General features: G+C 38.4%; 1 protein-coding gene and 31 non-coding genes across 32 annotated transcripts; 25 read left to right on the forward strand and 7 right to left on the reverse strand.

The window, feature by feature from the left end:
- Nucleotides 1-376: 376 nt before the first annotated feature.
- On the forward strand, nucleotides 377-448 carry Trnaq-uug (transfer RNA glutamine (anticodon UUG)). Its single transcript has one exon. It is a non-coding gene; the product is annotated as a tRNA-Gln (tRNA).
- Nucleotides 449-680: 232 nt separating this feature from the next.
- Trnal-caa (transfer RNA leucine (anticodon CAA)) lies at nucleotides 681-797 on the forward strand. The gene is made up of 2 exons: nucleotides 681-718; nucleotides 752-797. It is a non-coding gene; the product is annotated as a tRNA-Leu (tRNA).
- An 869-nt stretch (nucleotides 798-1,666) lies between these two features.
- On the reverse strand, nucleotides 1,667-1,740 carry Trnat-agu (transfer RNA threonine (anticodon AGU)). The gene has a single exon. It is a non-coding gene; the product is annotated as a tRNA-Thr (tRNA).
- An 89-nt stretch (nucleotides 1,741-1,829) lies between these two features.
- Nucleotides 1,830-1,901, forward strand: Trnaq-uug (transfer RNA glutamine (anticodon UUG)). The gene has a single exon. It is a non-coding gene; the product is annotated as a tRNA-Gln (tRNA).
- Nucleotides 1,902-2,134: 233 nt separating this feature from the next.
- Trnal-caa (transfer RNA leucine (anticodon CAA)) lies at nucleotides 2,135-2,251 on the forward strand. The gene is made up of 2 exons: nucleotides 2,135-2,172; nucleotides 2,206-2,251. It is a non-coding gene; the product is annotated as a tRNA-Leu (tRNA).
- A 231-nt stretch (nucleotides 2,252-2,482) lies between these two features.
- Nucleotides 2,483-2,554, forward strand: Trnaq-cug (transfer RNA glutamine (anticodon CUG)). The gene has a single exon. It is a non-coding gene; the product is annotated as a tRNA-Gln (tRNA).
- Nucleotides 2,555-3,080: 526 nt separating this feature from the next.
- On the reverse strand, nucleotides 3,081-3,154 carry Trnat-agu (transfer RNA threonine (anticodon AGU)). The gene has a single exon. It is a non-coding gene; the product is annotated as a tRNA-Thr (tRNA).
- Nucleotides 3,155-3,243: 89 nt separating this feature from the next.
- Nucleotides 3,244-3,315, forward strand: Trnaq-uug (transfer RNA glutamine (anticodon UUG)). Its single transcript has one exon. It is a non-coding gene; the product is annotated as a tRNA-Gln (tRNA).
- A 233-nt stretch (nucleotides 3,316-3,548) lies between these two features.
- On the forward strand, nucleotides 3,549-3,665 carry Trnal-caa (transfer RNA leucine (anticodon CAA)). Its single transcript has 2 exons — nucleotides 3,549-3,586; nucleotides 3,620-3,665. It is a non-coding gene; the product is annotated as a tRNA-Leu (tRNA).
- A 231-nt stretch (nucleotides 3,666-3,896) lies between these two features.
- Nucleotides 3,897-3,968, forward strand: Trnaq-cug (transfer RNA glutamine (anticodon CUG)). Its single transcript has one exon. It is a non-coding gene; the product is annotated as a tRNA-Gln (tRNA).
- A 568-nt stretch (nucleotides 3,969-4,536) lies between these two features.
- On the reverse strand, nucleotides 4,537-4,610 carry Trnat-agu (transfer RNA threonine (anticodon AGU)). Its single transcript has one exon. It is a non-coding gene; the product is annotated as a tRNA-Thr (tRNA).
- Nucleotides 4,611-4,699: 89 nt separating this feature from the next.
- Trnaq-uug (transfer RNA glutamine (anticodon UUG)) lies at nucleotides 4,700-4,771 on the forward strand. Its single transcript has one exon. It is a non-coding gene; the product is annotated as a tRNA-Gln (tRNA).
- A 232-nt stretch (nucleotides 4,772-5,003) lies between these two features.
- Nucleotides 5,004-5,120, forward strand: Trnal-caa (transfer RNA leucine (anticodon CAA)). Its single transcript has 2 exons — nucleotides 5,004-5,041; nucleotides 5,075-5,120. It is a non-coding gene; the product is annotated as a tRNA-Leu (tRNA).
- Nucleotides 5,121-5,351: 231 nt separating this feature from the next.
- Nucleotides 5,352-5,423, forward strand: Trnaq-uug (transfer RNA glutamine (anticodon UUG)). Its single transcript has one exon. It is a non-coding gene; the product is annotated as a tRNA-Gln (tRNA).
- Nucleotides 5,424-5,656: 233 nt separating this feature from the next.
- Nucleotides 5,657-5,773, forward strand: Trnal-caa (transfer RNA leucine (anticodon CAA)). The gene is made up of 2 exons: nucleotides 5,657-5,694; nucleotides 5,728-5,773. It is a non-coding gene; the product is annotated as a tRNA-Leu (tRNA).
- A 231-nt stretch (nucleotides 5,774-6,004) lies between these two features.
- Nucleotides 6,005-6,077, forward strand: Trnaq-cug (transfer RNA glutamine (anticodon CUG)). Its single transcript has one exon. It is a non-coding gene; the product is annotated as a tRNA-Gln (tRNA).
- Nucleotides 6,078-6,610: 533 nt separating this feature from the next.
- Trnat-agu (transfer RNA threonine (anticodon AGU)) lies at nucleotides 6,611-6,684 on the reverse strand. The gene has a single exon. It is a non-coding gene; the product is annotated as a tRNA-Thr (tRNA).
- Nucleotides 6,685-6,773: 89 nt separating this feature from the next.
- Nucleotides 6,774-6,845, forward strand: Trnaq-uug (transfer RNA glutamine (anticodon UUG)). Its single transcript has one exon. It is a non-coding gene; the product is annotated as a tRNA-Gln (tRNA).
- Nucleotides 6,846-7,078: 233 nt separating this feature from the next.
- On the forward strand, nucleotides 7,079-7,195 carry Trnal-caa (transfer RNA leucine (anticodon CAA)). The gene is made up of 2 exons: nucleotides 7,079-7,116; nucleotides 7,150-7,195. It is a non-coding gene; the product is annotated as a tRNA-Leu (tRNA).
- Nucleotides 7,196-8,066: 871 nt separating this feature from the next.
- Nucleotides 8,067-8,140, reverse strand: Trnat-agu (transfer RNA threonine (anticodon AGU)). Its single transcript has one exon. It is a non-coding gene; the product is annotated as a tRNA-Thr (tRNA).
- Nucleotides 8,141-8,881: 741 nt separating this feature from the next.
- Trnaq-cug (transfer RNA glutamine (anticodon CUG)) lies at nucleotides 8,882-8,953 on the forward strand. Its single transcript has one exon. It is a non-coding gene; the product is annotated as a tRNA-Gln (tRNA).
- A 566-nt stretch (nucleotides 8,954-9,519) lies between these two features.
- Trnat-agu (transfer RNA threonine (anticodon AGU)) lies at nucleotides 9,520-9,593 on the reverse strand. Its single transcript has one exon. It is a non-coding gene; the product is annotated as a tRNA-Thr (tRNA).
- Nucleotides 9,594-9,682: 89 nt separating this feature from the next.
- Trnaq-uug (transfer RNA glutamine (anticodon UUG)) lies at nucleotides 9,683-9,754 on the forward strand. The gene has a single exon. It is a non-coding gene; the product is annotated as a tRNA-Gln (tRNA).
- A 232-nt stretch (nucleotides 9,755-9,986) lies between these two features.
- On the forward strand, nucleotides 9,987-10,103 carry Trnal-caa (transfer RNA leucine (anticodon CAA)). The gene is made up of 2 exons: nucleotides 9,987-10,024; nucleotides 10,058-10,103. It is a non-coding gene; the product is annotated as a tRNA-Leu (tRNA).
- An 871-nt stretch (nucleotides 10,104-10,974) lies between these two features.
- Nucleotides 10,975-11,048, reverse strand: Trnat-agu (transfer RNA threonine (anticodon AGU)). The gene has a single exon. It is a non-coding gene; the product is annotated as a tRNA-Thr (tRNA).
- Nucleotides 11,049-11,137: 89 nt separating this feature from the next.
- Nucleotides 11,138-11,209, forward strand: Trnaq-uug (transfer RNA glutamine (anticodon UUG)). Its single transcript has one exon. It is a non-coding gene; the product is annotated as a tRNA-Gln (tRNA).
- Nucleotides 11,210-11,441: 232 nt separating this feature from the next.
- Nucleotides 11,442-11,558, forward strand: Trnal-caa (transfer RNA leucine (anticodon CAA)). The gene is made up of 2 exons: nucleotides 11,442-11,479; nucleotides 11,513-11,558. It is a non-coding gene; the product is annotated as a tRNA-Leu (tRNA).
- A 231-nt stretch (nucleotides 11,559-11,789) lies between these two features.
- On the forward strand, nucleotides 11,790-11,861 carry Trnaq-cug (transfer RNA glutamine (anticodon CUG)). The gene has a single exon. It is a non-coding gene; the product is annotated as a tRNA-Gln (tRNA).
- A 355-nt stretch (nucleotides 11,862-12,216) lies between these two features.
- Trnal-caa (transfer RNA leucine (anticodon CAA)) lies at nucleotides 12,217-12,333 on the forward strand. Its single transcript has 2 exons — nucleotides 12,217-12,254; nucleotides 12,288-12,333. It is a non-coding gene; the product is annotated as a tRNA-Leu (tRNA).
- A 231-nt stretch (nucleotides 12,334-12,564) lies between these two features.
- Nucleotides 12,565-12,636, forward strand: Trnaq-cug (transfer RNA glutamine (anticodon CUG)). The gene has a single exon. It is a non-coding gene; the product is annotated as a tRNA-Gln (tRNA).
- A 354-nt stretch (nucleotides 12,637-12,990) lies between these two features.
- Nucleotides 12,991-13,107, forward strand: Trnal-caa (transfer RNA leucine (anticodon CAA)). Its single transcript has 2 exons — nucleotides 12,991-13,028; nucleotides 13,062-13,107. It is a non-coding gene; the product is annotated as a tRNA-Leu (tRNA).
- A 509-nt stretch (nucleotides 13,108-13,616) lies between these two features.
- LOC120339891 (uncharacterized) lies at nucleotides 13,617-19,205 on the forward strand. The gene is made up of 3 exons (XM_078115645.1): nucleotides 13,617-13,862; nucleotides 13,945-19,090; nucleotides 19,132-19,205. The coding sequence occupies exons 2-3, from the start codon at nucleotides 14,185-14,187 to the stop codon at nucleotides 19,203-19,205; spliced, it is 4,980 nt and encodes a 1,659-aa protein (XP_077971771.1). The 5' UTR covers nucleotides 13,617-13,862; nucleotides 13,945-14,184.
- Nucleotides 19,206-19,285: the final 80 nt, after the last annotated feature.

Here is a 19,285-nt window from a genome sequence, read left to right on the forward strand (position 1 = left end):
GTCGTTTGTAGTTGGGCGTCCGTCGATTTTATGTTGAACATCACGGTGTAATTATTTCCAATCTTGCCTCCGAAAGCACTGATCACGTATACACTTTAACGATTTCGATTCTTTGTATGTCGGTCGCGAAAAAGCTGAACTTTAATTTTCTGAATTCATAGAATGTGGAAGAAAAGATTTAAGTCAAAATGGTCTGCGGGATCGCTATGACTAAGGCACCACTGGGATTCGAACCCAGGAGCTGCTGTTTACTAGACAGGCGCTTTAACCAACTAAGCCATGGCGCCAATCGCCTACGAATTTTGATCGAAAGTTGTTAATTTTGACTTGATTATGTTTATTATTATTTTAATTATCACAAATCGCATATATCGGCGGCCCCATGGTGTAATGGTTAGCACTCTGGACTTTGAATCCAGCGATCCGAGTTCAAATCTCGGTGGGACCTGTGCGGTATGAATTCCTCAGCTGTTTTTGAATATTGTGATTTGATGACAAAACTTTTTATATAAACTCATAATCATACCTCCCTGGTTCTGTCACACAGTTATATCGCAAACAGGAGTTGGTATTAAGTGCTTACAGTCATATGCTTTTGAACAAATAGTATCTCGCGTGAGTCGTTTTTGTAAGACTGAAATATGATTTAATAGAGCACCAATATCACCCTACAAGCAGTTGTCAGGATGGCCGAGTGGTCTAAGGCGCCAGACTCAAGAGTCACCTCTTTCCTTAAGCTGGATTGTGAGAATTCTGGTCTCCGAATGGAGGCGTGGGTTCGAATCCCACTTCTGACAACGTCCTTTTATCACTACCATAAAACACTTAACAAACACATAGGAGTTGTCAAATAACTTAAATCAGATTCTTTTAATTAAAATTGGGACTCTAGTAAACATTGTAGTATACAGATTGTAGGGCTTAACAGTCTGGATTAATTAAAAGTTTAAGTGATCCGATTTCAAATGTCCGGTACACCTGACGACGTTATGAACAATAAAGCAGAACATAAAACAACTTATATTATTGGCCCATGGTGTAATGGTTAGCAGTCTGGACTCTGAATCCAGCGATCCGAGTTCAAATCTCGGTGGGACCTTTGTTATATGGTTTTAAGAGAGTCAGTCGTTTGTATACTTTGAGTGTACTCCGAATGCAGAACTGCTCTTTCAACTTTGAATTGTTCATATTCAAACCTCTAGAAAGTGCATATATTGCAGATTAGTGAAAGAAATAAGAAACTAGTTAAGTTCGCTCTGTTCTTCGAATCCGTATCCGTCTCAAGGCCGCCCAGTAGCATAACACATTTGGCCCTCAAATGGATTCGTGACTTTGAAATCAAGTTTATGACTCACGCCTTTTCTGTTCACTCCATAAGAACGAGTTGAAACCCATATTCCTGATTTAGGAGAAATAGATCTCGAATAATTCTAATTACTAAATACCTGTTAATCGTTGTTTGTAGTTGGGCGTCTGTCGATTTTATGTTGAACATCACCGTGTAATTTTTTCAAATCTTGCCTCCGAAAGCACTGATCACGTATACACTTTAACAATTTCGATTCTTTGTATGTCGGTCGCGAAAAAGCTGAACTTTAATTATTGAATTCATAGAATGTAGAAGAAAAGATTTAAGTCAAAATGGTCTGCGGGATCCCTATGACTAAGGCACCACTGGGATTCGAACCCAGGATCTCCAGTTTACTAGACAGGCGCTTTAACCAACTAAGCCATGGCGCCAATCGCCAACGAATTTTGATCGAAAGTTGTTAATTTCGACTTGATTATGTTTAATATTATTTTAATTATCACAAATCGCATATATCGGCGGCCCCATGGTGTAATGGTTAGCACTCTGGACTTTGAATCCAGCGATCCGAGTTCAAATCTCGGTGGGACCTGTGCGGTATGAATTCCTCAGCTATTTTTAAATATTGTGATTTGATGACAAAACTTTTTATATAAACTCATAATCATACCTCCCTGGTTCTGTCACACAGTAATACCGCAAACAGGAGTTGGTATTAAGTGCTTACAGTCATATGCTTTTAAAACAAATAGTATCTCGCGTGAGTCGTTTTTGTAAGACTGAAATATGATTTAATAGAGCACCAATAACACCTTACAAGCAGTTGTCAGGATGGCCGAGTGGTCTAAGGCGCCAGACTCAAGAGTCACCTCTTTCCTTAAGCTGGATTGTGAGAATTCTGGTCTCCGAATGGAGGCGTGAGTTCGATTCCCACTTCTGACAACGTGCTTTTATCACTACCATAAAACACTTAACAAACACATAGGAGTTGTCAAATAACTTAAATCAGATCCTTTTAATTAAAATTGGAACTCTAGTAAACATTGTAGTATACAGATTGTAGGGCTTAACAATCTGGATTAATTGAAAGTTTAAGTGATCCGATTTCAAATGTCCGGTACACCTGACGTCGGTATGAACAATAATGCAGAACTTAAAACAACTTGTATTATTGGCCCCATGGTGTAATGGTTAGCACTCTGGACTCTGAATCCAGCGATCCGAGTTCAAATCTCGGTGGGACCTTTTGTTATATGGTTTTAAGAGAGTCAGTCGTTTGTATACTTTGAGTGTACTAGGAATTCAGAACTGCTCTTTCAACTTTGAATTGTTCATGTTCAAACCTCAAGAAAGTGCATATATTGCAGATTAGTGAAAGAAATAAGAAACTAGTTAAATTCGCTCTGTTCTTCGAATCCATATTCGTCTCAAGGCCGCCCAGTAGCATAACACATTTGGCCCTCAAATGGATTCGTGACTTTGAAATCAAGTTTATGACTCACGCCTTTTCTGTTCACTCCATAAGAACGAGTTGAAACCCATATTCCTGATTTAGGAGAAATAGATCTCGAATAATTCTAATTACTAAATACCTGTTAATCGTCGTTTGTAGTTGGGCGTCCGTCGATTTTATGTTGAACATCACGGTGTTTCCAATCTTGCCTCCGAAGGCACTGATCACGTATACACTTTAACGAACTTTAATTATTGAATTCATAGAATGTAGAAGAAAAGATTTAAGTCAAAATGGTCTGCGGGATCCCTATGACTAAGGCACCACTGGGATTCGAACCCAGGATCTCCTGTTTACTAGACAGGCGCTTTAACCAACTAAGCCATGGCGCCAATCGCCAACGAATTTTGATCGAAAGTTGTTAATTTCGACTTGATTATGTTTAATATTATTTTAATTAACACAAACCGCATATATCGGCGGCCCCATGGTGTAATGGTTAGCACTCTGGACTTTGAATCCAGCGATCCGAGTTCAAATCTCGGTGGGACCTGTGCGGTATGAATTCCCCAGCTATTTTTGAATATTGTGATTTGATGACAAAACTTTTTATATAAACTCATAATCATACCTCCCTGGTTCTGTCACACAGTAATACCGCAAACAGGAGTTGGTATTAAATGCTTACAGTCATATGTTTTTAAAACAAATAGTATCTCGCGTGAGTCCTTTTTGTGAGACTGAAATATGATTTAATAGAGCACCAATAAGAGCCTACAAGCAGTTGTCAGGATGGCCGGGTGGTCTAAGGCGCCAGACTCAAGAGTCACCTCTTTCCTTAAGCTGGATTGTGAGAATTCTGGTCTCCGAATGGAGGCGTGGGTTCGAATCCCACTTCTGACAACGTCATTTTATCACTACCATAAAACACTTAACAAACACATAGGAGTTGTCAAATAACTTAAATCAGATCCTTTTAATTAAAATTGGGACTCTAGTAAACATTGTAGTATACAGATTGTAGGGCTTAACAGTCTGGATTACTTGAAAGTTTAAGCGATCCGATTTCAAATGTCCGGTACACCTGACGTCGTTATGAACAATAAAGCAGAACATAAAACAACTTGTATTATAGGCCCCATGGTGCAATGGTTAGCACTCTGGACTCTGAATCCAGCGATCCGAGTTCAAATCTCGTTGGGACCTTTTGTTATATGGTTTTAAGAGAGTCAGTCGTTTGTATAATTTGAGTGTACTAGGAATTCAGAACTGCTCTTTCAACTTTGAATTGTTCATATTCAAACCTCAAGGAAGTGCATATATTGCAGATTAGTGAAAGAAATAAGAAACTAGTTAGATTCGCTCTGTTCTTCGAATCCATATTCGTCTCAAGGCCGCCCAGTAGCATAACACATTTGGCCCTCAAATGGATTCGTGACTTTGAAATCAAGTTATTGACTAACGCCTTTTCTGTTCACTCCATAAGAACGAGTTGAAACCCATATTCCTGATTTAGGAGAAATAGATCTCGAATAATTCTAATTACTAAATACCTGTTAATCGTCGTTTGTAGTTGGGCGTCCGTCGATTTTATGTTGAACATCACGGTGTAATTTTTTCCAATCTTTTCTCCGAAAGCACTGATCACGTATACACTTTAACGATTTCGACTCTTTGTATGTCGGTCGCTCAAAAGCTGAACTTTAATTATTGAATTCATAGAATGTAGAAGCAAAGATTTAAGTCAAAATGGTCTGCGGGATCCCTATGACTAAGGCACCACTGGGATTCGAACCCAGGATCTCCTGTTTACTAGACAGGCGCTTTAACCAACTAAGCCATGGCGCCAATCGCCAACGAATTTTGATAGAAAGTTGTTAATTTCGACTTGATTATGTTTATTATTATTTTAATTATCACAAATCGCATATATCGGCGGCCCCATGGTGTAATGGTTAGCACTCTGGACTTTGAATCCAGCGATCCGAGTTCAAATCTCGGTGGGACCTGTGCGGTATGAATTCCTCAGCTGTTTTTGAATATTGTGATTTGATGACAAAACTTTTTATATAAACTCATAATCATACCTCCCTGGTTCTGTCACACAGTAATACCGCAAACAGGAGTTGGTATTAAGTGCTTACAGTCATATGCTTTTAAACAAATAGTATCTCGCGTGAGTCGTTTTTGTAAGACTGAAATATGATTTAATAGAGCACCAATACCACCCTCCAAGCAGTTGTCAGGATGGCCGGGTGGTCTAAGGCGCCAGACTCAAGAGTCACCTCTTTCCTTAAGCTGGATTGTGAGAATTCTGGTCTCCGAATGGAGGCGTGGGTTCGAATCCCACTTCTGACAACGTCCTTTTATCACTACCATAAAACACTTAACAAACACATAGGAGTTGTCAAATAACTTAAATCAGATCCTTTTAATTAAAATTGGGACTCTAGTAAACATTGTAGTATACAGATTGTAGGGCTTAACAGTCTGGATTACTTGAAAGTTTAAGTGATCCGATTTCAAATGTCCGGTACACCTGACGTCGTTATGAACAATAAAGCAGAACATAAAACAACTTGTATTATAGGCCCCATGGTGTAATGGTTAGCACTCTGGACTTTGAATCCAGCGATCCGAGTTCAGATCTCGGTGGGACCTGTGCGGTATGAATTCCTCATCTATTTTTAAATATTGTGATTTGATGACAAAACTTTTTATATAAACTCATAATCCTACCTCCCTGGTTCTGTCACACAGTAATACCGCAAACAGGAGTTGGTATTAAGTGCTTACAGTCATATGCTTTTAAAACAAATAGTATCTCGCGTGAGTCGTTTTTGTAAGACTGAAATATGATTTAATAGAGCACCAATAACACCCTACAAGCAGTTGTCAGGATGGCCGAGTGGTCTAAGGCGCCAGACTCAAGAGTCACCTCTTTCCTTAAGCTGGATTGTGAGAATTCTGGTCTCCGAATGGAGGCGTGAGTTCGATTCCCACTTCTGACAACGTGCTTTTATCACTACCATAAAACACTTAACAAACACATAGGAGTTGTCAAATAACTTAAATCAGATCCTTTTAATTAAAATTGGGACTCTAGTAAACATTGTAGTATACAGATTGTAGGGCTTAACAATCTGGATTATTTGAAAGTTTAAGTGATCAGATTTCAAATGTCCGGTACACCTGACGTCGTTATGAACAATAATGCAGAACATAAAACAACTTGTATTATTGGCCCCCATGGTGTAATGGTTAGCACTCTGGACTCTGAATCCAGCGATCCGAGTTCAAATCTCGGTGGGACCTTTTGTTATATGGTTTTAAGAGAGTCAGTCGTTTGTATACTTTGAGTGTACTAGGAATTCAGAACTGCTCTTTCAACTTTGAATTGTTCATATTCAAACCTCAAGAAAGTGCATATATTGCAGATTAGTGAAAGAAATAAGAAACTAGTTAAATTCGCTCTGTTCTTCGAATTCATATTCGTCTCAAGGCCGCCCAGTAGCATAACACATTTGGCCCTCAAATGGATTCGTGACTTTGAAATCAAGTTTATGACTCACGCCTTTTCTGTTCACTCCATAAGAACGAGTTGAAACCCATATTCCTGATTTAGGAGAAGTAGAACATCGAATAATTCTAATTACTAAATACCTGTAAATCGTCGTTTGTAGTTGGGCGTCCGTCGATTTTATGTTGAACATCACGGTGTAATTTTTTCCAATCTTGCCTCCGAAGGCACTGATCACGTATACACTTTAACGAACTTTAATTATTGAATTCATAGAATGTAGAAGAAAAGATTTAAGTCAAAATGGTCTGCGGGATCCATATGACTAAGGCACCACTGGGATTCGAACCCAGGATCTCTTGTTTACTAGACAGGCGCTTTAACCAACTAAGCCATGGCGCCAATCGCCAACGAATTTTGATCGAAAGTTGTTAATTTCGACTTGATTATGTTTAATATTATTTTAATTATCACAAATCGCATATATCGGCGGCCCCATGGTGTAATGGTTAGCACTCTGGACTTTGAATCCAGCGATCCGAGTTCAAATCTCGGTGGGACCTGTGCGGTATGAATTCCTCAGCTATTTTTGAATATTGTGATTTGATGACAAAACTTTTTATATAAACTCATAATCATACCTCCCTGGTTCTGTCACACAGTAATACCGCAAACAGGAGTTGGTATTAAATGCTTACAGTCATATGTTTTTAAAACAAATAGTATCTCGCGTGAGTCGTTTTTGTAAGACTGAAATATGATTTAATAGAGCACCAATAAGAGCCTACAAGCAGTTGTCAGGATGGCCGGGTGGTCTAAGGCGCCAGACTCAAGAGTCACCTCTTTCCTTAAGCTGGATTGTGAGAATTCTGGTCTCCGAATGGAGGCGTGGGTTCGAATCCCACTTCTGACAACGTCATTTTATCACTACCATAAAACACTTAACAAACACATAGGAGTTGTCAAATAACTTAAATCAGATCCTTTTAATTAAAATTGGGACTCTAGTAAACATTGTAGTATACAGATTGTAGGGCTTAACAGTCTGGATTACTTGAAAGTTTAAGTGATCCGATTTCAAATGTCCGGTACACCTGACGTCGTTATGAACAATAAAGCAGAACATAAAACAACTTGTAATATAGGCCCCATGATGCAATGGTTAGCACTCTGGACTCTGAATCCAGCGATCCGAGTTCAAATCTCGTTGGGACCTTTCGTTATATGGTTTTAAGAGAGTCAGTCGTTTGTATAATTTGAGTGTACTAGGAATTCAGAACAGCTCTTTCAACTTTGAATTGTTCATATTCAAACCTCAAGAAAGTGCATATATTGCAGATTAGTGAAAGAAATAAGAAACTAGTTAAATTCGCTCTGTTCTTCGAATCCATATTCGTCTCAAGGCCGCCCAGTAGCATAACACATTTGGCCCTCAAATGGATTCGTGACTTTGAAATCAAGTTTATGACTAACGCCTTTTCTGTTCACTCCATAAGAACGAGTTGAAACCCATATTCCTGATTTAGGAGAAATAGATCTCGAATAATTCTAATTACTAAATACCTGTTAATCGTCGTTTGTAGTTGGGCGTCCGTCGATTTTATGTTGAACATCACGGTGTAATTTTTTCCAATCTTGCCTCCGAAAGCACTGATCACGTATACACTTTAACGATTTCGATTCTTTGTATGTCGGTCGCTCAAAAGCTGAACTTTAATTATTGAATTCATAGAATGTAGAAGCAAAGATGTAAGTCAAAATGGTCTGCGGGATCCCTATGACTAAGGCACCACTGGGATTCGAACCCAGGATCTCCTGTTTACTAGACAGGCGCTTTAACCAACTAAGCCATGGCGCCAATCGCCAACGAATTTTGATCGAAAGTTGTTAATTTTGACTTGATTATGTTTATTATTATTTTAATTATCACAAATCACATATATCGGCGGCCCCATGGTGTAATGGTTACCACTCTGGACTTTGAATCCTGCGATCCCAGTTCAAAACTCGGTGGGACCTGTGCGGTATGAATTCCTCAGCTGTTTTTGAATATTGTGATTTGATGACAAAACTTTTTATATAAACTCATAATCATACCTCCCTGGTTCTGTCACACAGTAATACCGCAAACAGGAGTTGGTATTAAGTGCTTACAGTCAAATGCTTTTAAACAAATAGTATCTCGCGTGAGTCGTTTTTGTAAGACTCAAATATGATTTAATAGAGCACCAATATCACCATACAAGTAGTTGTCAGGATGGCCGAGTGGTCTGAGGCTCCAGACTCAAGAGTCACCTCTTTTCTTAAGCTGGATTGTGAGAATTCTTGTCTACGAATGGAGGCGTGGGTTCGAATCCCACTTCTGACAACGTCCTTTTATCACTACCATAAAACACTTAACAAACACATAGGAGTTGTCAAATAACTTAAATCAGATCCTTTTAATTAAAATTGGGACTTTAGTAAACATTGTAGTATACAGATTGTAGGGCTTAACAGTCTGGATTAATTGAAAGTTTAAGTGATCCGATTTCAAATGTCCGGTACACCTGACGTCGTTATGAACAATAAAGCAGAACATAAAACAACTTGTATTATTGGCCCCATGGTGTAATGGTTAGCACTCTGGACTCTGAATCCAGCGATCCGAGTTCAAATCTCGGTGGGACCTTTTGTTATATGGTTTTAAGAGAGTCAGTCGTTTGTATACTTTGAGTGTACTAGGAATTCAGAACTGCTCTTTCAACTTTGAACTGTTCATATTCAAACCTCAAAAAATTGCATATATTGCAGATTAGTGAAAGAAATAAGAAACTAGTTAAATTCGCTATGTTCTTGGAATCCGTATTCGTCTCAAGGCCGCACAGTAGCATAACACAATTGGCCTTAAATGGATTCGTGACTTTGAAATCAAGTATATGACTCACGCCTTTTCTGTTCACTCCATAGGAACGAGTTGAACCCATATTCCTGATTTAGGAGAAATAGATCTCGAATAATTCTAATTACTAAATACCTGTTAATCGTAGTTTGTAGTTGGGCGTCCGTGGATTTTATGTTGAACATCACGGTGTAATTTTTTCCAATCTTGCCTCCGAAAGCACTGATCACGTATACACTTTAACGATTTCGATTCTTTGTATGTCGGTCGCTCAAAAGCTGAACTTTAATTATTGAATTCATAGAATGTAGAAGCAAAGATGTAAGTCAAAATGGTCTGCGGGATCCCTATGACTAAGGCACCACTGGGATTCGAACCCAGGATCTCCTGTTTACTAGACAGGCGCTTTAACCAACTAAGCCATGGCGCCAATCGCCAACGAATTTTGATCGAAAGTTGTTAATTTCGACTTGATTATGTTTATTATTATTTTAATTATCACAAATCGCATATATCGGCGGCCCCATGGTGTAATGGTTAGCACTCTGGACTTTGAATCCAGCGATCCGAGTTCAAATCTCGGTGGGACCTGTGCGGTATGAATTCCTCAGCTGTTTTTGAATATTGTGATTTGATGACAAAACTTTTTATATAAACTCATAATCATACCTCCCTGGTTCTGTCACACAGTAATACCGCAAACAGGAGTTGGTATTAAGTGCTTACAGTCATATGCTTTTAAACAAATAGTATCTCGCGTGAGTCGTTTTTGTAAGACTGAAATATGATTTAATAGAGCACCAATACCACCCTCCAAGCAGTTGTCAGGATGGCCGGGTGGTCTAAGGCGCCAGACTCAAGAGTCACCTCTTTCCTTAAGCTGGATTGTGAGAATTCTGGTCTCCGAATGGAGGCGTGGGTTCGAATCCCACTTCTGACAACGTCCTTTTATCACTACCATAAAACACTTAACAAACACATAGGAGTTGTCAAATAACTTAAATCAGATCCTTTTAATTAAAATTGGGACTCTAGTAAACATTGTAGTATACAGATTGTAGGGCTTAACAGTCTGGATTACTTGAAAGTTTAAGTGATCCGATTTCAAATGTCCGGTACACCTGACGTCGTTATGAACAATAAAGCAGAACATAAAACAACTTGTATTATTTGCCCCATGGTGTAATGGTTAGCACTCTAGACTCTGAATCCAGCGATCCGAGTTCAAATCTCAGTGGGACCTTTTGTTATATGGTTTTAAGAGAGTCAGTCGTTTGTATACTTCGAGTGCACTAGGAATTCAGAACTGCTCTTTCAACTTTGAATTGTTCATATTCAAACCTCAATAAAGTGCATATATTGCAGATTAGTGAAAGAAATAAGAAACTAGTTAAATTCGCTCTGTTCTTCGAATCCATATTCGTCTCAAGGCCGCCCAGTAGCACAACACATTTGGCCCTCAAATGGATTCGTGACTTTGAAATCAAGTTTATGACTCACGCCTTTTCTGTTCACTCCATAAGAACGAGTTGAAACCCATATTCCTGATTTAGGAGAAATAGATCTCGAATAATTCTAATTACTAAATACCTGTTAATCGTCGTTTGTAGTTGGGCGTCCGTCGATTTTATGTTGAACATCACGGTGTGATTTTTTCCAATCTTGCCTCCGAAAGCACTGATCACGTATACACTTTAACGATTTCGATTCTTTGTATGTCGGTCGCTAAAAAGCTGAACTTTAATTATTGAATTCATAGAATGTAGAAGAAAAGATTTAAGTCAAAATGGTCTGCGGGATCCCTATGACTAAGGCACCACTGGGATTCGAACCCAGGATCTCCTGTTTACTAGACAGGCGCTTTAACCAACTAAGCCATGGCGCCAATCGCCAACGAATTTTGATCGAAAGTTGTTAATTTCGACTTGATTATGTTTATTATTATTTTAATTATCACAAATCGCATATATCGGCGGCCCCATGGTGTAATGGTTAGCACTCTGGACTTTGAATCCAGCGATCCGAGTTCAAATCTCGGTGGGACCTGTGCGGTATGAATTCCTCAGCTGTTTTTGAATATTGTGATTTGATGACAAAACTTTTTATATAAACTCATAATCATACCTCCCTGGTTCTGTCACACAGTAATACCGCAAACAGGAGTTGGTATTAAGTGCTTACAGTCATATGCTTTTAAACAAATAGTATCTCGCGTGAGTCGTTATTGTAAGACTGAAATATGATTTAATAGAGCACCAATATCACCGTACAAGCAGTTGTCAGGATGGCCGATTGGTCTAAGGCGCCAGACTCAAGAGTCACCTCTTTCCTTAAGCTGGATTGTGAGAATTCTGGTCTCCGAATGGAGGCGTGGGTTCGAATCCCACTTCTGACAACGTTCTTTTATCACTACCATAAAACACTTAACAAACACATAGGAGTTGTCAAATAACTTAAATCAGATCCTTTTAATTAAAATTGGGACTCTAGTAAACATTGTAGTATACAGATTCTAGGGCTTAACAGTCTGGATTAATTGAAAGTTTAAGTGATCCGATTTCAAATTTCCGGTACACCTGACGACGTTATGAACAATAAAGCAGAACATGAAACGACTTGTATTATTGGCCCCATGGTGTAATGGTTAGCACTCTGGACTCTGAATCCAGCGATCCGAGTTCAAATCTCGGTGGGACCTTTGTTATATGGTTTTAAGAGAGTCAGTCGTTTGTATACTTTGAGTGTACTCCGAATGCAGAACTGCTCTTTCAACTTTGAATTGTTCATATTCAAACCTCAAAAAATTGCATATATTGCAGATTAGTGAAAGAAATAAGAAACTAGTTCTTGAATATTGTGATTTGATGACAAAACTTTTTATATAAACTCATAATCATACCTCCCTGGTTCTGTCACACAGTAATACCGCAAACAGGAGTTGGTATTAAGTGCTTACAGTCATATGTTTTTAAAACAATTGTATCTCGCGTGAGTCGTTTTTGTAAGACTGAAATATGATTCAATAGAGCACCAATAACACCCTACAAGCAGTTGTCAGGATGGCCGAGTGGTCTAAGGCGCCAGACTCAAGAGTCACCTCTTTCCTTAGGCTGGATTGTGAGAATTCTGGTCTCCGAATGGAGGCGTGGGTTCGAATCCCACTTCTGACAACGTTCTTTTATCACTACCATAAAACACTTAACAAACACATAGGAGTTGTCAAATAACTTAAATCAGATCCTTTTAATTAAAATTGGGACTCTAGTAAACATTGTAGTATACAGATTCTAGGGCTTAACAGTCTGGATTAATTGAAAGTTTAAGTGATCCGATTTCAAATTTCCGGTACACCTGACGACGTTATGAACAATAAAGCAGAACATGAAACGACTTGTATTATTGGCCCCATGGTGTAATGGTTAGCACTCTGGACTCTGAATCCAGCGATCCGAGTTCAAATCTCGGTGGGACCTTTGTTATATGGTTTTAGAGAGTCAGTCGTTTGTATACTTTGAGTGTACTCCGAATGCAGAACTGCTCTTTCAACTTTGAATTGTTCATATTCAAACCTCAAAAAATTGCATATATTGCAGATTAGTGAAAGAAATAAGAAACTAGTTCTTGAATATTGTGATTTGATGACAAAACTTTTTATATAAACTCATAATCATACCTCCCTGGTTCTGTCACACAGTAATACCGCAAACAGGAGTTGGTATTAAGTGCTTACAGTCATATGTTTTTAAAACAATTGTATCTCGCGTGAGTCGTTTTTGTAAGACTGAAATATGATTCAATAGAGCACCAATAACACCCTACAAGCAGTTGTCAGGATGGCCGAGTGGTCTAAGGCGCCAGACTCAAGAGTCACCTCTTTCCTTAAGCTGGATTGTGAGAATTCTGGTCTCCGAATGGAGGCGTGGGTTCGAATCCCACTTCTGAAAGCGTCCTTTTATCACTACCATAAAACACTTAACAAACACATAGGAGTTGTCAAATAACTTAAATCAGATGATTTTAATTAAAATTGGGACTCTAGTAAACATTGTAGTATACAGATTGTAGGGCTTAACAGTCTAGATTAATCGAAAGTTTAAGTGATCCGATTTCAAATGTCCGGTACACCTGACGACGTTAAGAACAATAAAGCAGAACATAAAACAACTTGTTATATTGGCCCCATGGTGTCATAGTTAGCACTCTGGACTCTGAATCCAGCGATCCGAGTTCAAATCTCGGTGGGACCTTTGTTATATGGTTTTAAGAGAGTCAGTCGTTTGTATACTTTGAGTGTACTCGGAATGCACAACTGCTCTTTCAACTTTGAATTGTTCATATTCAAACCTCAAGAAAGTGCATATATTGCAGATTAGTGAAAGAAATAAGAAACTAGTTAAATTCGCTCTGTTCTTCGAATCCATATTCGTCTCAAGGCCGCCCAGTAGCATTGGTTTGAACATTTGACTGATTTATCTTGGTACTACTTACTTTTGGTGTGTTTACGTATGGTTCACTGCATCGCGATTATTGGCTGATTACTTGATTACTTCTTGTTGTGGTTAACTGTCTAGAGCTTTAGTCTGTCTTTAGATCTGTTCTCATAAGCCTGTTAATGGTGCTATAGTCATTGGGTATGAATAATCTATTTCTTAAGTTTCTTACATTGGGATAATCTGTTCTGACAAAGCCTCATTTAAATGTAAGTAAATTGGTATATTCTTGCTTTGTATTGTGCCTGGTTGCCTGTACTCATTTTAATATTCATCTTTATTGTTTGTCAGGTCACTTTGTCTTACTGATATCTGGATTAAATCACTTTGGGAGAAATCTATTCGTTTCATTTCGGGATATTAGTTAAAGAGACGTAGTAGGCAAGGGTGATTTGTCAATGGGCAGAAATCCAAACTAGTGACATTTAATGATACTGCACCTACACCTACAAACTGGAGTCTGAATCAAGCAGTTCTTCTTCAACCTTTCGAGGATTCAGCAATACATCAAAGCAAGAGTGCCAACTAACAATGGCAGAATATTTTCAAGGTCAGAATTTCAAACAACTCAAGAGTAAGTTTCCGGTACTCAAAGTAAATTTGGAAAGAATTTTAACACGATTTGAGCACTCTCTGGAAAGAAGAGATTTTGAAAAGGTCAAAATACTGTTTCATGATGCTAACGATAAAATAGCATTTTTGGTCTGTCTAATTGATACTATGGAATTGGCTCTAATTGAAGAAGACAGTACTACACAAAGTGAGGAAAAACCCGTTATATCTAAATTTAGTGAAGAAATTTTACGTGTGGAAAACAAGATTGCAATCGATTTTGAGAAATATGAAGACAAACTAGATATAAAGCCGGTGATATCATCTCTTGTAACCACGCAAAACAATTATAATAATGATCCTCCTATGATTAAGTTATGTGGTATGGATCCGCCATGCTGGAACGGACAAAAAGTAGACTTTTATACCTGGAAAGAACGTTTTACACATATAATGCACCATGCTAGAATTACGGATGATTTAGTGCAAATTTCATGGCTATTACGCAATGGTGCAATGCCAAACGATTATCAAACAATGATATGTGACTGTAAATCAATTTCAAGTGCATGGGAACGCCTGGAAGAGCGTATTCCTAAATCAGTAGTTCAACGTGAAGTAATCAAGCAATACGAGCAAATAAAACCTTTATATAGGACCTCTCGTAATCCAGCGAACCTTAGGCGACTAGCTCACGAAATTTCTCTCTTCTGCCGACGTATGGAAGATCTTGGGTTAAAACAGGATGCAAACTCGGTTATTTCTGTCAATAGAGCATTAGAGTGTCTAGATGCAGACACTGCACTGCGATATAATAGTTCCAGCAAAGGTAATCATAACTTGGAATTTATAACGAATTTTCTGAGATCTGAAGCTACAGCATTGGAAATATCTGGTAACTTTATCAGTCAAACCGAGAATATGAGGTTTCGACCGAGACAAAACCAGTCGCCAAGATCTAATTTCAATACGGTTAATCATGCTACAGACGAGAATGATAACATGGGTTCAGTTCAGCCACATCAAAGGACAGTCACTTGTATTTTTGGATGTGGAATTCAGCACCGCCTTATAGACTGCAACAAATATCAAAACCTATCAATTCCTGAAAGAAAAAACTTTATAGCAGATGATCGAAGATGTTTTATATGTCTAGGAACTCACTTTGCAAGAAATTGTGCAAGAACAACAGCCGATAGCTGTGTAAATTGTAACCAAAGACAGCATCATTGGTCATTATGTCCCGGAAAAGTACAGGGAAATTACAATACAATGAGAAATTCTGGTATGAACGACTCGAATTTGGAAAGTCAACATATTCACTCTAATGCAGCAGTATTCAACCAATCTCAGATGCATTCAAGACAATTGAGCACTTTTAATTTGGATTATTCTCCATTACTTGTTGCAGAAGTGCAGGCGAGTGACAAAACATGGGTCAAGGCAAATTTCTTTCTTGATGGTGGCAGTAACCATTCTTTGGTAAGACGTAATTTTGTAAAATCATTGAAACAAAAGACAATAGGTCATGGAACAATTCGGTTTGGTGTCGCAGGAGGAGCCATTCATGAAGAACCTTCTGAAGATTATAATTTAAAAATTAGACCTCTTTCACGAGACCAGATATTTGATATCAGAGTTACGGCTGTGAGAAAACCTTGTCACGATGTTACACCAATTCCGCCATCTATTTTTAAACAGTTTAAATATCTAAGAGGAATTCAGGATAAAATACCAGTTGGGCAAAAAACAGTCGATGTTCTTGTTGGTAGAGATTATGCACCTTTAATTCAAACAATGCATTCATTACGTTCGCCAATTGATCCCGATAATCATCCTTCAGCAGCTTTCACATCTATTGGATGCTATCTATATGGAGGCATTATTCAAGCACCGCAACGATCTTTCAATCATGTAGCAAATATTAATAGTTTTTCATCATTAGAAAATGAAGAGTTGCGCAAGTTTTTCCATGGTGAAGTTCTTGGAGTGCAACCCACAACTTTGTGTGTTTGTTCCAACTCAGAAATTGCAGAATCAGCATTTATCAAACATGTAAAAGCGACAACCAATATTGGTGCTGATGGCCGAGTTTGTGTCAAAATGCCATGGAAACCTGGTTTCCCAGAAAAATTGCACAACAATTATGAGAAGGCGTATGAACAAATGAAAAAACGGGAACAAGAATTGTATAGAAAAGGAAAAACGGAAGAGTATAATATGGAGATTAAAAATCTGCTTCAGCGAGGCGTAGTACGACGACTAACATCGGTTGAAACGAAAACGGCTAAAGTTGAAAATGCATGGTACCTCAATCATCGTATCGTAGAACGTCCGGATAAAACCTCAACAAAATTAAGAATAGTATTTGATTCTGCGTGTCCTTTTAAGGGCACATGTCTCAATGATGGTTTAGAGAAAGGCCCCAGCTTTGCGAATTCTTTGTTCAGATGTTTCATGGCATGGCGAGCTGATAGTGTGGCTATTGCTGGTGATATATCGAAAATGTTTAATCAAATTCAAATGGCAGAAGTCGATCAGAAATTTCATCGTTTCCTTTGGCGCTATGGTGATTCATCGTTGCAACCAACAATCTTTCAATGGCTTCGGGTTATGTTCGGAGATAAATCTAGTCCTGACTTGGCATGCTTTACAATTAAATTTTTAGCCGATAAATTTCGAAAAGATCATCCTCTTGGAGCTGTTGTATTGGACAAAGATACATACATTGATGACGTCAGTCATTCTGTTTCGAATCACATTCTTGCAAACAAGGTTATCAATGATGTTGATCAAATACTTATTCGTGGAAAATTCTCTATAAAGATTTGGAACTCAAACCATCCTGAAGTAGATCAAAATCCTGGTGAAAAAGTTGTTGATGTACTTGGTCATTCCTGGAATAAAACTGATGACAGATTCAGTTCAAAATTCAAAGACATTTCTTTCATGCAAACAGGATTTTCTAAAAGAAAAGCATTAGCATGTGTAATGAAATTGTGGGACCCTCTGGGTTATTTACTTCCAGTCACAATGCAGTATAGAATAGATCTTCAAAAGATCTGGGCAGATGGATTTAGCTGGGACCAAACTTTGCCAGATGATGTGGTCAAATGCTGGTATAACAATGTTCAAGAAATGTCCAAGTTAGCTCAAGTTTCAACTCCAAGATGTCTAAAACCTGAAAACACAACTGGACCTCCTCAACTGCACGCATTTTCAGACGGTGGAGATTTAGCCTATGGCACTTGTGTGTTCTTACGGTGGCCTACAACAGGTGGAGTTAAGCTAACATTCGTTGCAGCAAAAGGATTTGTGGCACCACTCAAACACAAAAGTACTCCAAGAAAGGAGCTAATGGGAGCAATAGGCATGAGCAGATTGGTGCATGAAATAAGTAAAGCACTACCGTACAATATTGCATTCAAATATTTCTGGACAGACAGCAAAGTTGTTATTTATTGGTTGAATTCCCAATCTGGAAAATTCAAACCATTCGTTGCTTCAAGAGTACAAGAATTTCAAGATACACATAAGAATCTAACAAAAGAAGTCAAATTCATTCCAAGTCTTCTTAATGCTGCAGATTGTTTAACAAAACCTATTTCCTGCGAGAAGCTTACAATTTGGCATGAAGGACCTGCATTTCTAAGGCAACCAATGGAATATTGGCCGAATGATGATGACTTAAAATTAGATGAATTACGTCAAGAAATATTGGAAGAAAAACCACCAACCAAGTCAAAAGCATATCGCGGAAAAAGACAATTCAACGTCGTTAAAGCAGATTTGCCTTATCAAAATGATAATGATTTAGCGGATAATTTTTCTTCATGGCAAGACTTGCTAAGAGCGACAGCTTGGATGAAGGGTGCATTTCAGCAAAAATCATTTGTCAATTTGGAATTTAAACCTGCCGATGTCGTACAATACATAGAGAAAGCAAAATTGTGTATATTCAGAATTTGTCAAAAATCTATGATTGATGAATTTGGGAAAGCTGTCAAAACTCTATGGAAATTAGACTTGTTATTCGATTCTCACGGAATTCTTCGTATTGGTGGAAGACTGAATAGAACTGATTTATATATGGAAATGAAGCATCCAGTCGTGCTTCCGGGCAAACATTCCCTCGTTCGTCTTCTTGGAGTGTTCTATCATAAAAAGTTCTTACATCAAGGGTATCGAGTTATATTGGCAAATATGAAGAACGACGGTATTGTTCTTATTGGTGGAAGAATACTCTTAAAATCAATAGCATCAATGTGTATATTTTGCAGGATTCGTCGTAGAAAGTTGCTACAGCAACGCATGGGAGAACTTCCTTCATTTCGAATGCAACCACAGATGGCACCATTCAATTCTGTAGCAATGGATTTTTTCGGATACTTGAAAGTAAAGCAATCTCGAAATGTAGTTATCAACGCGTCTGTTTTAATTATTACATGTGCAACCACTCGTTGTATTCATCTGGAACTGTGTCTGGCTCTGGATACTAATTCGTTCCTACGGGCATGGAGACGATTTGTATCTATAAGGGGAATTCATCCTGCATTTGTATTTTCCGACGGAGGTACTACATTTCAAGCTAGTCAAGCGCCTATCAAGGAATGGATCGAGAAATGGAATTTTCAGTTGATTCAACATGAGATGGCAGAGAATCAAACGAAATTTGATTGGAAATATAATGTACCTTACGCGTCACATATGAATGGAGTAGTAGAATCGCTTATCAACTCGGTTCGCAAAGCACTCGATGCATCAGTGGTGAATTACAGCAGGGCTCTTATGACCTACGAAGAATGGACAACTGTTCTCAACGAAATTACTTATATCATCAATAGTCGACCACTTTTCCCAGATGGAAACCCTTTGGAATATAATTGTATTACTGGCAATACTCTTTTACATCCATATGCAAAGCAGGTAGTCCCTCAAACTACACAAGAAGAGAGATTCAATCCACGAGACATGCTAAAAGTGGCGGAAAACAGAGTTGAGGTGTTCTGGAAAACATGGATGAAACACATACCGCCTCAGCTATTACTTGCTAACAAATGGTTTCGAACAAGACGCAATC

Source organism: Styela clava, chromosome 8, assembly GCF_964204865.1.
Source record: "Styela clava chromosome 8, kaStyClav1.hap1.2, whole genome shotgun sequence".
Lineage (NCBI taxonomy): Eukaryota > Metazoa > Chordata > Ascidiacea > Stolidobranchia > Styelidae > Styela > Styela clava.

Excerpts from the sequence above, each read along its gene's own strand:
- LOC120339891 (XM_078115645.1), top strand. The coding sequence starts at position 14,185 with ATGGCAGAATATTTTCAAGGTCAGAATTTCAAACAACTCAAGAGTAAG. Across the intron at positions 19,091-19,131 it reads AAACCCTTTGGAATATAATT|GTAGTCCCTCAAACTACACA; the intron begins GTATTACTGGCA and ends TATGCAAAGCAG.